General features: G+C 37.4%; 1 protein-coding gene across 1 annotated transcript in view; it reads left to right on the forward strand.

Moving 5' to 3' along the window:
- The window catches only part of RPH3AL (rabphilin 3A like (without C2 domains)), a 599,751-nt gene that overhangs the window by 521,935 nt on the left and 60,122 nt on the right, over nt 1-17,694 (forward strand). Inside the window, exon 8 of the mRNA XM_053707379.1 lies at nt 13,667-13,780. Within this exon, the coding sequence (XP_053563354.1) occupies nt 13,667-13,780 (114 nt within the window). The remainder of the gene's footprint in view (nt 1-13,666; nt 13,781-17,694) is intronic.

The following is a 17,694-nucleotide window of genomic DNA, read 5'->3' on the forward strand; positions in this document are numbered from 1 at the left end:
GCTTTAGATGCTGGGGTTTGGAATCTATCAAACCGGGCATCAGAGGTGGCAATACCGAGGATGCATTACTTAGGAGGGAAGCCCAATGGATATTTAGATTAAATTCAGTAATACCATTCGGCATGAATGAATATAATAACTTTTGGGTATACTTGTAATTCAAATAACACACTACCCAATATGGAACACTCTTGACTACACTCAGGGGTGAATTGCTGTTGTTTGGGTTTATGTAAACTATTATTATACAAGTACACCCTTATAATGATGTGCACCCAGAATTTTTGGTATACCATATGTATGTCTTGTTTGGAAGATATAGTGATGGGTGATCGAATTATCACTGCTCCACAACTGACAGATTTTATTAAATCCTAACATTACACAATTTGATCAACCCTGACCTATTTGGGACAAAATCCGAATGAATACGTACTTCAGTACTAGGATGGAACCGAATATAGGCTCATTTGGGGGTAACAATGCTGATTGTGTTGAAATGTTCTGTGAGTGCACATCGCAAAGTTATGAAATAGATCATTTTTGACCGTATTATTTCCCTAGATTTTGCGATCCAATCAGATACTGAGCAATAAACCCAATTCCGTTGAATATGCCTAATAATACCTTTAACTATGTGAATTACAATACCCCTTTACAAGCGCATATACCATAATTTGCCACCGTTTATTATAAATATCCCTTAGGTTGGAAATACTATGTTGGACTGGAATGCCGTATCATAATGGCATACTAAGATTATATAACATCAGGTTAATATACAATAGTACTATATTATATATCACCAGCCCATCTGTGTATAAAGAAAATAGGAATATTATGTATAATATAGGTAGATGATAGATATGTAATGCCTGACAAGGATAAACAGACAGCGCTGACAGAAGGGGCGTATGCGCATGCGTGTTTATTGGTGACGTCACCTGGATCGACGCCCCAATAGAAATGTAACACACAGTTAAGGAAGGAGTGGTTACACACCGCTGTGACTATTGGCTGATCGGAAGGTGCGGTCAGAGGGCTGCATCTGATTGGATAGGCGTAATCAAGGAATGGGCTTTTAAAGCAGCCACTCGAAACACTCGGTTTGCCAGTCTAATCAACTTGAGACACATTGAGAAAGGCCTTGCGGCCGAAATGCATTTGTGATAGAATTTTGGTTTTAATGTTATAATTTGGCTCTTTTTGGGTAGTATATTTTGAAAGCGCTGGGGGGTACGCCTCTGTCACCTGAAGCCGTGTATCCAGCTACGGCCAGGAATACAGGGAGGCTTTTACCCCAGAGCTTTTTTACACCCATTTGAGCGCTTTTTTGTATCATATTATTATTTTTATCTTGAAATTTAATTTGAGTGATATCTCCCACATTAGGGGATAAGTGATGTTTATCACTTTTAATGTAATTATAATAAAGTTAACATATATTTTATATCTTGAAGTAACACAGAACCTATTAACTGTTTTATTACAGTAGGACACAAATTTAGTGGTCGTGAGTGCTACAAATTCCCACTTTTCTTCTGTTCTTACAGCTTTTGTCTGCTTCTTGAGCAATGTTCTGAAATATATATATATATATATATATATATATATACACATACTGTACATATATATGTATATATATATATGTGTGTGTGTGTTATCTTTTTTATTATAATATCATAGTACTTCTAAGTAGCGCACATACCTAACAAAACTGAAATTAAAAATACGTATCTTGCCATAGACAATAAGGAGTCCTTTAGCCTGACCTATACACTTTTGATGTATATTTGGATACATATAGCCGTCCAGTTACGTACCTTGTATGTGAACTTTAAGGTATGCCAAATGTTAGCATGTTCTGCAATTTGCCATATTTTATATTATGATTATTACATACTAAGCCATACCTGTTGCAAAATTGTTGATTTAATAATGTACATACTAATGAGTTTCTGTCCGTAAACTCTCCGGTCTCTACAGTGTAACAATTATGAAATACCTAGTACAATGATTACATATACAGACCAATAAGAGAGTACTAGAGGCTATTAAGCTCCGGAATGATTGATTTTACTGGCTGTAATCGTACACCAATTAGATTAGTAAGTCAATTTAGTATCAACCAGTATAAGGAGGTCTCTATTTTTTAAAATGTGTGTTTAACTTTGTTGGCTATCAGCTTTTGAATATGGCTACTAGCCGAAACATGTCAGCTGTGTGTTGCTGCTGACCCCTTCGTTTTTTGTATTGCTCAACTTGTTATTATATTCATTCATGCCGAATGGCATTACTGAATTTAATCTAAATATCCATTGGGCTTCCCTCCTAAGTAATGCATCCTCGGTATTGCCACCTCTGATGCCCGGTTTGATAGATTCCAAACCCCAGCATCTAAAGCTTTGGGTTTTACCATTATGTTTATCAAGAAAGTGTCTGGCAACACTTGTAATCTTTTTTCCTTTCTCCACATCTCGTGCAGCTAATCTGATGTTACTCAATGTTCAGTCATTCTAACCCCAAGGCCTCTGGTTGTCATACCAACGTACTTCATGTCACATTCACATGATAGATAATAGATCACATTCATACTCTTACAATTAATGTGATTTTTGATGTACCATTTTTTATTGAATCGATCAACCACAAATTTTTTTTTTTTGCATATGATTGCATGTATTGCAATGCCCACATGATATAGATCCTTGGAATATTGGGATTTTTTTGGCATTGCGATTGAAATGACTTGTGGTCAGACGATCCCTTAAATTATGGGTCCTCCTATAAGTGAATAGGGGTTGATCAGGAATTAAGCTCTGTAGTGTGGCATCACTTTTTAATATAATACCGTATGGCGAATATTTGAGAATTTGCCGTAACTGTACTAACTTTGAGTCCTTTAAACAAGCTGCAGATGAATTAAAACTAAGACTGCTGCAGAGGGGGTACACTAAAAAAGCACTGGCTAAGGCATATAGAAGGGCACTGAATAAAGATCGAATGGAACTCCTGAAACCTAAAAAAGTTGAGTCATCTGACCAGTTAAGGTTTATATCTACATATATCGGACTAAGTGAAGAAGTCTCTAGTATAATACGTAAACATTGGTACATATTAAAAAGTGATGCCACACTACAGAGCTTAATTCCTGATCAACCCCTATTCACTTATAGGAGGGCCCATAATTTAAGGGATCGTCTGACCACAAGTCATTTCAATCGCAATGCCAAAAAAATCCCAATATTCCAAGGATCTATATCATGTGGGCATTGCAATATATGCAATCATATGCAAAAGAAAAAAATTGTGGTTGATCGATTCAATAAAAAATGTTACATCAAAAATCACATTAATTGTAAGAGTATGAATGTGATCTATTGTCTATCATGTGAATGTGACATGAAGTACGTTGGTATGACAATAGATCACATTCATATTGCCGTCCAGTTACGTACCTTGTATGTGAACTTTAAGGTATGCCAAATGTTAGCATGTTCCGCAATTTGCCATATTTTATATTATGATTATTACATACTAAGCCATACCTGTTGCAAAAGTGTTGATTTAATAATGTACATACTAATGAGTTTCTGTCCGTAAACTCTCCGGTCTCTACAGTGTAACAATTATGAAATACCTAGTACAATGATTACATATACAGACCAATAAGAGAGTACTAGAGGCTATTAAGCTCCGGAATGATTGATTTTACTGGCTGTAATCGTACACCAATTAGATTAGTAAGTCAATTTAGTATCAACCAGTATAAGGAGGTCTCTATTTTTTAAAATGTGTGTTTAACTTTGTTGGCTATCAGCTTTTGAATATGGCTACTAGCCGAAACGTGTCAGCTGTGTGTTGCTGCTGACCCCTTCGTTTTTTGTATCCCTCAACTTGTTGTTGTATTATTATTTTTTCCAAATAAAGGATTGTTTTTTATCGACGAGCTGGTGCTCCTATACATTCTTTCCTCAATATGTGTATATACTGTATATACATATTAACACATAAATATATATTTCTATAACCATATAAATATATATTTCCAGGGAACACACAGTTCCCATAGACCGCAATGTAAACACCCCACTCCCACCAACTTTAGACCCCAAAAACTGCCTAATGCAGTTGTTTTTTTATTTTAATAAAAAACGACATTGCCCTCTATTGTGAGGGCATTTGGAGCACTTTTAGAAAATTAACCAGTGATCGGATCTCTGGTTAATTTCCTGAGTGCTGATTGCTACCGTAATCTATCAATTACCTATAGGTGTCAAATTCAAAAAGTCAAACTGGCCTATCCGATCGAAAACTAACTTTTCAGTCAGAAAAGGAGCCAGAAAAGCCACAGATGATTGTAACCATATTTCTGGATCTGTGTGTATGCGTGTGATATCTTTCTAAATACATGTTTATTATGAATTAGCTTACATAAAAAATATACATTTATTATTTTGTTTAATAAAAATTATAAAATGCATTCAATAGTTTTGCTTTGTAAAAAATCTAGTTTGGGCTCTTGTTTAAAATCATGGATAACAATAATCAAAATTATTTTCACCTTTGTCCTTAACTGCAAGATCAATCCCTTTAATTGGGTGCACAGAGTATATTGCAGGTTATTATAAACTGACCTGTGTTAAAGGTTAATGCAGTGTGCACATTCGATTACCTTATACAATGGAGCTGAACATTATGTGTAATAACTATTTAGCATTGTTCTCTGCCATACACAGGTTGGTTGAAAAATTGCCAATTATGAAGCAGTGTGCAGATGCTACCTGCAAAATAGACTAATTATTTTAGAAAATGTGTGTGTAGGTAAACTTCTATTTGTATCAGCGAAACGGCAACTGTTAGAAAAAGGTCTAACATAACTATAAGCTTAAAGGGACATGAAACACAAGAAATGTTTAAACAGTTTTAAACAACTTTTCAATTTACTTATTTTATCTAATTTGTTTAGTTCTCTTGGTATCCTTTGTTAGAACATATACCTAGGTAGGCTCAGGAGCTGGGAGCTAGCTGTTAATTGGAGGCTGCATACATATGTTATTGGCTTTTCAAAGTGTCCAGCTAGCTCCCAGTAGTGCTTTGCTGCTCCTTCAACAAACAATACCATGAGAATGATGCAACATTGATAATAAATTGGAAAGTTGTTTGCAAATGTATACTTTAATTAAAGGGACACTGAACCCAATTTTTTTCTTTTGTAATTCAGAAAGAGCATGCAATTTTAAGCAACTTTCCAATTTACTCCTATTATCAATTTTTCTTCGTTCTCTTGCTATTTTTATTTGAAAAAGAAGGCATCTAAGCTTTTTTTTGTTTCAGTACTCTGGACAGCACTTTTTTATTGGTGGATGAATTTATCCACCAATCAGCAAGGACAACCCAGGTTGTTCACCAAAAATGGGCCAGCATCTAAACTTACATTCTTGCATTTCAAATAAAGATACCAAGAGAATGAAGAAAATTTGATAATAGGAGTAAATTAGAAAGTTGCTTAAAATTTCATGCTCAATCTGAATCACGAAAGAAAATTTTGGGGTACAGTGTCCCTTTAAATCATAAAGGACAAATGATGTGTTTCATGTATTTAACTATAAATGACATACAGTCATATAAAAGGCAGTTTGGCTGTCCATCTCCCATAATGATTAAAGTAATCTTTTGCACTAGTACATACGGACAGATATGTCATTTCACAATATGAGATAGTGTGACACAATATTTTTAGTCTGTTTTCCAGTCATACTATGGAAAATTAAAATAACACTATTACATGAAAATTCAAATTGTGGAAATGCAGATGCAGATGATCACTGTAAAAATGGTGCTCATCTACAGCACCAGTCACCTGGCATTTTGGCAAAAGTGGGTGGTCACTAATTGACCCATCTCACTAACTTAATGTTAGAGACCTACCGGGTGGTCACTTGTTTCTACAGGAATGCAGGTGAATTTCCACCACACTGGGCTCTAGGGAGTTTCATTTATTTATTATTCTTAACCCAGGGAAAGGAAGGATATATGTTTCTGATTATTATCGATTAAGAACTTATTTACATCAATATAGGGATAATGAGCTTATATGGGCACTGTATAATGGAGATTTAATAAATTTGAGTTTGTGTTTAACATACTAGTATAAGGTTATATTCTGAGAATGTATAGAATTCATAGGGTATTGCTTATTAAATACATCAAGGAATTGATAGGATATTTAAAAGAATGTTGGAGTAGTATGTTATAGGAAAATTGCAAGCTTTTTATTTTTAATGTTGTTTGTTTACAAAAAATATAATCTGGCAATATGATTTATTTTATGCTTATACCTTGAACTGCCAGACTCATCTTCCTTTCACATCACTCTTCATCTGCTGCACATCTCTGCCAATCTCTTCCCTAGCTTCCTCTTACCTCCAGGATTAAACACAAAATTCTCACTCTGACATACAAAGCCGTCTACTGCACTGCTCCCCACTACATCTCAGACCTAGGGACCTATTTATTAAAGTGTGGATGGACATTATACGATGTAGCGTATTATGTCCACCGCACATCGATGAATGCCGACAGCGTACGTTGTTGACATTTATCACTGCACAAGCAGTTCTTGTGAACTGCTTGGACAATGCCGCCCCCTGCAGATTCACAGCCAATCGGCCGCGAGCAGGGGGTGTCAATCAGCCTGATCGTATTGGATTGGGCGGATTGATGTCTGCAGCCTCAGAGCAGGTGGACAAGTTATGTAGCAGCGGTTTTTAGACCACTGCTTCATAACTGCTGTTTCCGGTGAGACTGAAGGCTCGTGCGGAAACAGGGGCATCAAGCTCCATTTGGAGCTTGATAATTCGCCCCCCTAGTCTCCAGATACTTTCCCTCCCATCCCCTTTGATCTGCTCACAATCTCCTACTCTCCTTCCCTCTTGTTGCCTCCTCACATTCCGTTTACAAGACTACTCCAGACTGGCTACCATCTTATGGAACGCTCTGCCTCGCTCCACAAGACTCTCCCCTAGTTTTGAAAACTTCAAGCACTCCCTTAAGACTCTATTATTCAGGGATGCATGCAACCTACACTAACCTTCCTAACTCCATTGCTATCCCCTTGAACCCCTTAGCATGTAAGTCTACGAGCCCAGATGTTTGTAGATCCCCTTCATAAGAGCGACTACAACAGTGTAACTCTTGGCAGGGCCCTCTACCCATTTGATCCCTATAAATGTTACCTTGCATACCTCCTATGTTTACAGCACTGCAGAATCTGTTGGCACTCTACAAATACCTGATAATAATATAATAATAAACTGTATAAATGTATGTTTTGATTAAAATAAGTAAAAATAAAAAAAGTAATGCATGTGAATTTCCGCCACACTGGACTCATTAGGGATAATGAGCTTATATGGGCACTGTATAATGGAGATTTAATAAATTTGAGTTTGTGTTTAACATACTAGTATAAGGTTATATTCTGAAAATGTATGGAATTCATAGGGTATTGCTTATTAGATACATCAAGGAATTGATAGGATATTTAAAAGAATTTTGGAGTAGTATGTTATAGGAAAATGGCAAGCTTTTTATTTTTAATGTTGTTTGTTTACAATAAATATAAACTGGAAATATGATTTATTTTATGCTTATACCTTGAACTGCCAGACTCATCTTCCTTTCACATCACTCTTCATCTGCTGCACATCTCTGCCAATCTCTTCCCTAGCTTCCTCTTACCTCCAGGATTAAACACAAAATTCTCACTCTGACATACAAAGCGTATGTTGTTGACATTTATCACTGCACAAGCAGTTCTTGTGAACTGCTTGGACAATGCCACCCCCTGCAGATTCACGGCCAATCGGCCGCTAGCAAGGGGTGTCAATCAGCCTGATCGTATTGGATTGGGCGGATTGATGTCTGCAGCCTCAGAGCAGGTGGACAAGTTATGTAGCAGCGGTTTTTAGACCACTGCTTCATACCTGCTGTTTCCGGTGAGCCTGAAGGCTCTTGTGGAAACAGGGGCATCAAGCTCCATTTGGAGCATTATAATTCGCCCCCTAGTCTCCAGATACTTTCCCTCCCATCCCCTTTGATCTGCTCACAATCTCCTACTCTCCTTCCCTCTTGTTACCTCCTCACATTCCGTTTACAAGACTACTCCAGACTGGCTACCATCTTATGGAACTCTCTGCCTCGCTCCACAAGACTCTCCCTTAGTTTTGAAAACTTCAAGCACTCCCTTAAGACTCTATTATTCAGGGATGCATACAACCTACACTAACCTTCCTAACTCCATTGCTATCCCCTTGAACCCCTTAGCATGTAAGTCTACGAGCCCAGATGTTTGTAGATCCCCTTCATAAGAGCGACTACAACAGTGTAACTCTTTGCAGGTCCCTCTACCCATTTGATCCCTATAAATGTTACCTTGCATACCTCCTATGTTTACAGCACTGCAGAATCTTTTGGCACTCTACAAATACCTGATAATAATATAATAATAAACTGTATAAATGTATGTTTTGATTAAAATAAATAAAAATAAAAAAAGTAATGGATGTGAATTTCCGCCACACTGGGCTCTAGGGAGGGAGGGGTTAACGGCCAAAAATCATGTGAAATGCTGCTTGTCATGCAACCACAGTTATATGTGTACTGAACAATTCTAATATCATAGAGCAAGCTTGCTTATCTTTTGAGATGGATGGGGTCCATTGGTAAATATTACTGATTTGGTTAAATGTTTATTATTGTTTAATTTGGTTCTCAAGAGCATAATACTGAGTTTAGGGCACCTTCAGACTAATTCATATTAAAGGGACATGAAACCCAAAAGTTTTCTTTTCTTTTTTTTTTAAATAATTTTTTTTTTGAAGTTGTGAGGAAAAGTAACATACAGAATTCGTCCTTTAAACAATAATTACATCAGAGCAAGATATACATTGCTATCACACAAAGATTATCAAATAGAACAAAGATCAGGGATAGGCACAGACAAAGGCTGTGGTGAGCATTTTCCCAAGTACAGACCTTAGTGAAGGACACCAACGTACATTTGAAATTAAACACATTATTTTATAGTGCTTGGTGTTATTATACTGATGCAGATACCACTGATCCTATAACCAGCCCTCCTCTGGCTATATCCATGAGTCAGTGTCACTACTGTGCCATTATATAGCGCTGGGTGTTATTATAATGATGCAGCTACCACTGATCCTATAACCAGCCCTTGTCTGGTTATACAGATGTGCCAGTGTCACTGCTGTGTCATTATATAGCGCTGGGTATTATTATACTGATGCAGATACCACTAATCCTATAACCAGCCCTCCTTTGGCTATACCCATGAGCCAGTGTCACTACTGTGTCTTTGTATAGCGCTGGGTGTTATTATACAGATGCATATTCCACTGATTCTATAACCAGCCCTCTTCTCGCTATACCCATGTGCCAGTGTCACTACTGTGTCATTATATAGCGCTGGGTATTATTATACTGATGCAGATACCACTAATCCTATAACCAGCCCTCCTCTGGCTATACCCATGAGCCAGTGTCACTACTGTGTCTTTGTATAGCGCTGGGTGTTATTATACAGATGCATATTCCACTGATTCTATAACCAGCCCTCTTCTCGCTATACCCATGTGCCAGTGTCACTACTGTGTCATTATATAGCGCTGGGTATTATTATACTGATGCAGATACCACTAATCCTATAACCAGCCCTCCTCTGGCTATACCCATGAGCCAGTGTCACTACTGTGTCTTTGTATAGCGCTGGGTGTTATTATACAGATGCATATTCCACTGATTCTATAACCAGCCCTCTTCTCGCTATACCCATGTACCAGTGTCACTACTGTGTCTTTGTATAGAGCTGGGTGTTATTATACAGATGCAGATACCACTAATCCTATAACCAGCCCTCCTCTGGCTATACCCATGAGCCAGTGTCACTACTGTGTCATTATATAGTGCTGGGTGTTATTATACTGATGCAGATACCACTGAACCTATAACCAGCCCTCCTCTAGCTATACCCATGTGCCAGTGTCACTGCTGTGTCATTATATAGCGCTGGGTATTATTACAGACATCTCAACCTGCAAAAACTCATTTCAGGGAGGTGGCTTCACAAGCTACTGCATCGCACCCCCCCCCCCTCCCAGTTATATATTGGACACCATGAAACCCTAAATAAGATAGAGACTTATCATTAAAGTAGCTTCCCGCTAAAGTCACATTAAAAAAAAAAGTAGCTTTATTGCACAACCACATACAACAAACCTATTTTCCAGTGATCGTACGCTTATTGAATGATTAAATATTTTAGAATAAGAAGTTTAATTATGTGCAGTAAATAAGGTAGAACTTTTTTGTTACTGATGCATGCTTTGAGGGTTCTATAATGTCCCAGCATTCCTTAAAAAAAAACACATTTACGGGTTTGGGCCACATTGGATCATGGTGCTTGGAGTTTCAGGGAGATTGGATTCCATTTGCTGGCATCAGGGAGCCGCTATTACAATCAGGGAGACTCCCTGAAGTTCAGGGAGAGTTGGGATGTCTGTTATTATACTGATGCAGATGCCACTAATCCTATAACCAGCCCTCCTCTGGCTATACCCATGAGCCAGTGTCACTACTGTGTCTTTGTATAGCGCTGGGTGTTATTATACAGATGCAGATACCACTGATCCTATAACCAGCCCTCCTCTGGCTATATCCATGAGTCAGTGTCACTACTGTGTCATTATATAGTGCTTGGTGTTATTATATTGATGCAGATACCACTGATCCTATAACCAGCCCTTGTCTGGCTATACCCATGTGCCAGTGTCACTGCTGTGTCATTATATAGTGCTGGGTGTTATTATATTGATGCAGATACCACTGATCCTATAACCAGCCCTCCTCTGGCTATACCCATGTGCCAGTGTCACTACTGTGTCATTATATAGTGCTGGGTGTTATTATATTGATGCAGATACCACTGATCCTATAACCAGCCCTCCTCTGGCTATACCCATGAGCCAGTGTCACTACTGTGTCATTATATAGTGCTGGGTGTTATTATACTGATGCAGATACCACTGATCCTATAACCAGCCCTTGTCTGGCTATACCCATGTGCCAGTGTCACTGCTGTGTCATTATATAGTGCTGGGTGTTATTATACTGATGCAGATACCACTGATTCTATAACCAGCCCTCCTCTGCCTATACCCATGAGCCAGTGTCACTACTGTGTCATTATATAGTGCTGGGTGTTATTATACTGATGCAGATACCACTGATCCTATAACCAGCCCTCCTCTGGCTATACCCATGTGCCAGTGTCACTACTGTGTCATTATATAGAGCTGGGTGTTATTATACTGATGCAGATACCACTGATTCTATAACCAGCCCTCTTTTCGCTATACCCATGTGCCAGTGTCACTACTGTGTCTTTATATAGCGCTGGGTGTTATTATACTGATGCAGATACCACTGAACCTATAACCAGCCCTCCTCTAGCTATACCCATGTGCCAGTGTCACTGCTGTGTCATTATATAGCGCTGGGTATTATTATACTGATGCAGATACCACTAATCCTATAACCAGCCCTCCTCTGGCTATACCCATGAGCCAGTGTCACTACTGTGTCTTTGTATAGCGCTGGGTGTTATTATACAGATGCATATACCACTGATTCTATAACCAGCCCTCTTTTCGCTATACACATGCGCCAGTGTCACTACTGTGTCTTTATATAGCGCTGGGTGTTATTATACTGATGCAGATACCACTGATCCTATAACCAGCCCTCCTCTAGCTATACCCATGTGCCAGTGTCACTACTGTTTCATTATATAGCGCTGGGTGTTATTATACTGATGCAGATACCACTGACCCTATAACCAGCCCTTGTCTGGCTATACGCATGTGCCAGTGTCACTACTGTGTCATTATATAGCGCTGGGTGTTATTATACTGATGCAGATACCACTGAGCCTATCACCAGCCCTTGTCTGGCTATATGCATGTGCCAGTGTCACTACTGTGTCTTTGTACAGAGCTGGGTGTTATTATACTGATGCAGATACTACTGACCCTATAACCAGCCCTTGTCTGGCTATACGCATGTGCCAGTGTCACTACTGTGTCTTTGTACAGAGCTGGGTGTTATTATACAGATGCAGATACTACTGACCCTATAACCAGCCCTTGTCTGGCTATACGCATGTGTCAGTGTCACTACTGAGTTATTATATAGTGCTGGGTGTTATTATACTGATGCAGATACCACTGACCCTATAACCAGCCCTTGTCTGGCTATACGCATGTGCCAGTGTCACTACTGTGTCTTTGTACAGAGCTTGGTGTTATTATACTGATGCAGATACACATCCATTAGTTCACTCAGGCTTTATTTATTCCATAACTTATCACTCAATATCGCTAGCAGTCTCTTGACAAGCCACTCATTTTATTCACACTACATATTTTTTTTATTCCTATTATTTAATCAGAAAGAAAATATATACTAAGGTTGTGGTGGACACTGCAAGGGCTAGTCACGGACACCAGTGTCCATGTACGGACACCTTGCCTATCCCTCACAAAGATTGCGGCTTCACATATCATTTCTATATTCTTATAGAGGAATGTGCATGGGTAATGTTAAAAATGATTTAGCTGGGAAGAGATAGGAGCTACAACCATAGGGTTTAGAGCTATGTGTCATATTTTAATATTTTTTTTGTATGAAGGTAATGGAATCTACAATGAGAGATGAACATGCAGAAATTAAATCACATATCATGCCTTAATATGGAGTACGAAAAGGGTTTGGACGAAATAAAATGGAACTTCAGTTTATATTATGGGGCGAATGTTCCCCACATCGACATAGGGGACACTTTTTAGCCTATCTAATCTAATGATGTCAGTTTATGGGGACTTAGCTTTTGTCTTGGCCACTCTTGGGCCATAAAATATGTGGGGGAAGGGGGTTCAGAGGGCAAAAGCTGCTCAAAATTTGAGGGGGAGGGGGGCGAAGCCTTCAAATGGCGGAGGTGAAGATATTGATGTAATTTAGTATGAAATATTCACTGCAGCTTCTAATTAGCTTCTGAGAGTAATAATAGGGCTATCAGATTGCCATATAGGGAGAGCTAGCTATACTCTTTGTATACGTGTAGGGCAAGAGCATATACTGAAGTTCAATGCAAAACATTTTCTTTCATGATTCAGATAGAGAATACAATTACAAACAACTCCCCAATTTACTTCTATTATCATATTTGCGTCATTCTCTTGTTATTCTTTATTGAAGAGATATCTCTGTAGGTAGTGTGCAGATGCCTTAAGCATTACATGACAGGAAATAGTGCTGCCATCTAGTGTACTTGCTAATGTATAACATTGTTACAAAACTGCTACCATATAAAACTGCAGACACGTGCATGCTCCTGAACTTACCTTACTGCTTTTCAACAAAGGATAACAAGAAAACAAAGAATATCTGATAATAGAAGTAAATTGGAAAATTGTTTAAGATTGTATGCTCTATCTGGATCATGAAAGAAAAAAATGGAGTTGTTTGTCCCTTTAAGTCTTTTGCTTGTGTCATCACATTTACTAATGATTTTTGTTTCTTGTAGTGGTCTCTAGTGATAGTGATAGTGACTCGGAACACAGCTCAACTAGTATGGATGACAAAGACTCTGTGGCTGTATCCAAAGGTGAAAAAAACAGAAAATACAGAATAGATTCTGGTAAGTGGGATTATGTGTTTGACTCGATAAAAAAAATATTATATTCTCACTGAATATTTTTAGAATTTATACACTGTGTCTATATATATATATATATATATATATATATATATATATATACCCGCATCTCCTTTAGTATTAAGTAGATCGATAACGAATCTGGCTTCCTCTAATCTTTGTGTGGCCCCTTTGGCACCCAGCTCGTGTGGCACACAAAGATTGGAGGAAGTTAGATCATCCTCATCGATATGCTAAATACTGAAGGATATGCGGGCAGAGGATCTGCGGTATGTTTATTATTACAAAAAGGTAAGTATTTTTAAAAAGAAGCATAATTGTAAAGTTTGGTGCCTTAAAGTGCTCATGTTTTTAATAGTATTTTTAAATACTGGGCTTTAAATAATTCAACTTTACAATCACTTTAACTGCAAAGGGCTTCAGTGCACTTGTAATATATACTGTATATACCTATATATATATGTCTATTTATGTGTACATATATATTAATGTGTGTATATATGTCTGTAAATACATCTCTCTCTCTCTCTCTCTATATATATATATATATATATATATACATACAGTATATAATAACAGGACCGCTCTACAAGAGCACAAGGTGGCGCTATGAGATGGATTAAGATAAAATACAACAAAAATAAATTAAAAAAAGAAAAAAAGAAAATATAAATGCATAAAAAGCACAATCAAAAGGGGGCACAACAAAATAACTGATAGTAAAATTATTATAACAATATTATTAAATAAAGATAAAAATATATTGAAAGTAAATAAAAATGAAAAATAATAAAAACTAAAACAAATTAAAATAATTCAGTCCAAAACACATGCAATACAGTTTAACATAGGACAAAGCATGTGCAAACATGTCAGTCCATAGACCAAAGTACTGAATCCTGAAGTCTAGCAATGGAAAAACAGGCAGGGATCTTAACCCCTAAATGTAATAATCAGACGTTCCTTCAGAAAAAACAAACAAAAAGGGCGCCTCCTGTGTGTATCAATATTTCCAAATGTTACTCCTACTGTGGTATATATGTGCAGGGTTAGGGTACTCACATTTGGAAGCAGCACTCAATTGTGCTTATAGAGGCAGACTGAAGGTTTATAGTTCTTCTGCTTACTATTCTCCAGCAAACTGGAACTCCAATGGGTAGTGTATTGAAGGTAGCAAAACAGGGACCAAACGGTTTGTTGAAGGTGAATATAAATTTAATCAACAAAAAAGATAAAATAGATAAAAAAAGGTCATATAGACCCACAAAGAACAGGGTATTAACAAATTGGTTAATCCTTAATGCAACGCGTTTCTCAGCTTCCCAGTCATTTCCTCAGGCATATAACAATAACCTCCTAAGCTACCTTCATATAAACAAACATTTTAAAACATTTACAGCTGACAAAAGTTTGTGTAATTGGGTGAATAGTAAAATGTCACTGACTCCTCCCTTTGCTGCCTCAATGGGGAACATATAAAAAACAAATGAATCAGCCATCAATATGAAACATATAAGTACATGAACATATTATTAAAAACTGTAAATAAAAAAAATAATACGTCTAGATCACGAGTTTTGTCGGTAAGGCTTTTTTTATTACCGCTCCTTTTAAACAACGCTGGTATTACGAGTTTTCTTTAAGCTGGCGTTAGCCAAAGAAAAGTGAGTGTTGAGCAAAATTTAGCTCCACATCTCACCTCGATACCAGCGTTGCTTACGGTAGCGGTAAGCTGGCAAAACATGCTTGTGCACGATTTCCCCATAGGAAACAATGGGGCTGAGCTGGGTGAAAAACAAAAACAAAAAAGCAGCGTTCAGCTCCTAACACAGCCCCATTGTTTCCTATGGGAAAATGAAATTTATGTCTGCACCTAACACCCTAACATGAACCCAGAGTCTAAACACCCCTAATCTTACACTTATTAACCCCTTATCTGCCGCCCAAGCTATCGCTGACATCTGCATTATATTTATTAACCCTTAATCTGCTGCTCCAGACACCGCCGCCACCTACATTATACTTATAAAACCCTAATCTGCTGCCCCGACATTGTCGCCACCTACATTATATTATTAACCCCTAATCTGCCACTCCGGACACCGCCGCCACCTACATTATACTTATAAACCCCTAATCTGCTGCCCCCCACATCGCAGACACCTACATTATAGTTATTAACCCCTAATCTGCCCCCACAACGTCGCCGCAACTATATTAAATTTATTAACCCCTAATCTGCCACTGCCACTATAATAAAGTTATTAACCCCTAAACCTAAGTCTAACCCTAACCCCCCTAACTTAAATATAATTTTAATTAAACAAAATGAATTTAACGTAATTAAATAAATTATTCTTATTTAAAACTAAATACTTACCGATAAAATAAACCCTAAGCTAGCTACAATATAACTAATAGTTACATTTGTAGCTAGCTTAGGGTTTATATTTATTTTACAGGCAAGTTTGTATTTATTTTAACTAGGTACAATAGTTATTAAATAGTTATTAACTATTTAATAAAACTTAGCTAAAATAAGTACTTGTAAAATAAATCCTAACCTAAGTTACAATTACACCTAACACTACACTATCATTAAACTAATTACCTAAACTACCTACAATTAATTACAATTAAATTAAATAAACTAAATTACGGAAACCCCCCCCCCCCACTAAATTACAGAAAAAAAAGAATTACAAGAATTTTAAACTAATTACACCTAATCTAATCCCCCTAATAAAATAAAAAAGCCCCCCAAAATAATAAAATCTCCCTACCCTATACTAAATTACAAATAGCCCTTTAAAGGGCCTTTTGCGGGGCATTGCTCCAAAGTAATCAGCTCTTTTACCTGTAAAAAAAAGAATACAATACCCCCCCAACATTACAACCCACCACCCACACACCCCTACTCTAAAACCCACCCAATCCCCCCTTAAAAAACCTAACACTAACCCCCTTAAGCGCAACTCTGTGCACCAAACAGTACACAGATAATCTAAGTGTAGATTAAAAAAAACTATTTAATAATTAACACAAAAATACAGACATCCAAACATCAGACTGAACACTCACATAGATGCCCTCAAACATATGAGGTATGTTTACACATATATATGTTGTTTAGTGTGAGCATCTCTCCACCGGTCTCCTCCTCTCACCCTCCTGTGATATTCGATAGCCAGCGGGTAAGTCTTCTCATAAATTCTTAGGACCCTCTCTGCTCCGATCTGATAGACGCTGCTCTGTAAAAAGCCGGCTCAGAGTACGTCCTACGTATCGTCAAGTGGGCGTGGCCTTGCGCGTTTCATGAGGCTCCTCCTTGCTTCGTCAGAGGCAATGCCCACATTGCTTGTCAAAGCCCTTTTTATATCATCCACACTTCTCTATCCTTTGCGGTATAGGGGATTTCATACAGTGTGAGCTCAAGCCGCAAAAGTCTGTATTAGTTCTGATCATGGTGGCTATTTGCTCAATCTTTAACACGTAGTAATCTCCTATTAATATACATGTATGGTGCTAATCTAACAACAATATACACATAAATACATGCCTATAAAACATATATTAAAACACATCATTATCATAGCACAGTAATTGATTTGATAAAAACTCCACATATAAACAAATTACATAAAAGACTAATAGAATATAAGGAATTCATAACTAATCATACCTGTCAATAAATAAATAATCAATTTCCCTGCACATAATTGATCATTAGTATGGCTAAAAGAATATGCTAAAATTCATAAATTTCATAAAAATCCTCTTCACTATTGATATTAATTTTTATAGAGACTTATTAATTTTTTTTATTAATGCTATCAAATATGTGTAACACTTAGAACACATATTATACCAACTAAATCATCCAAGTAAAACAGGTG

Source organism: Bombina bombina, chromosome 3 (assembly GCF_027579735.1).
Source record: "Bombina bombina isolate aBomBom1 chromosome 3, aBomBom1.pri, whole genome shotgun sequence".
Lineage (NCBI taxonomy): Eukaryota > Metazoa > Chordata > Amphibia > Anura > Bombinatoridae > Bombina > Bombina bombina.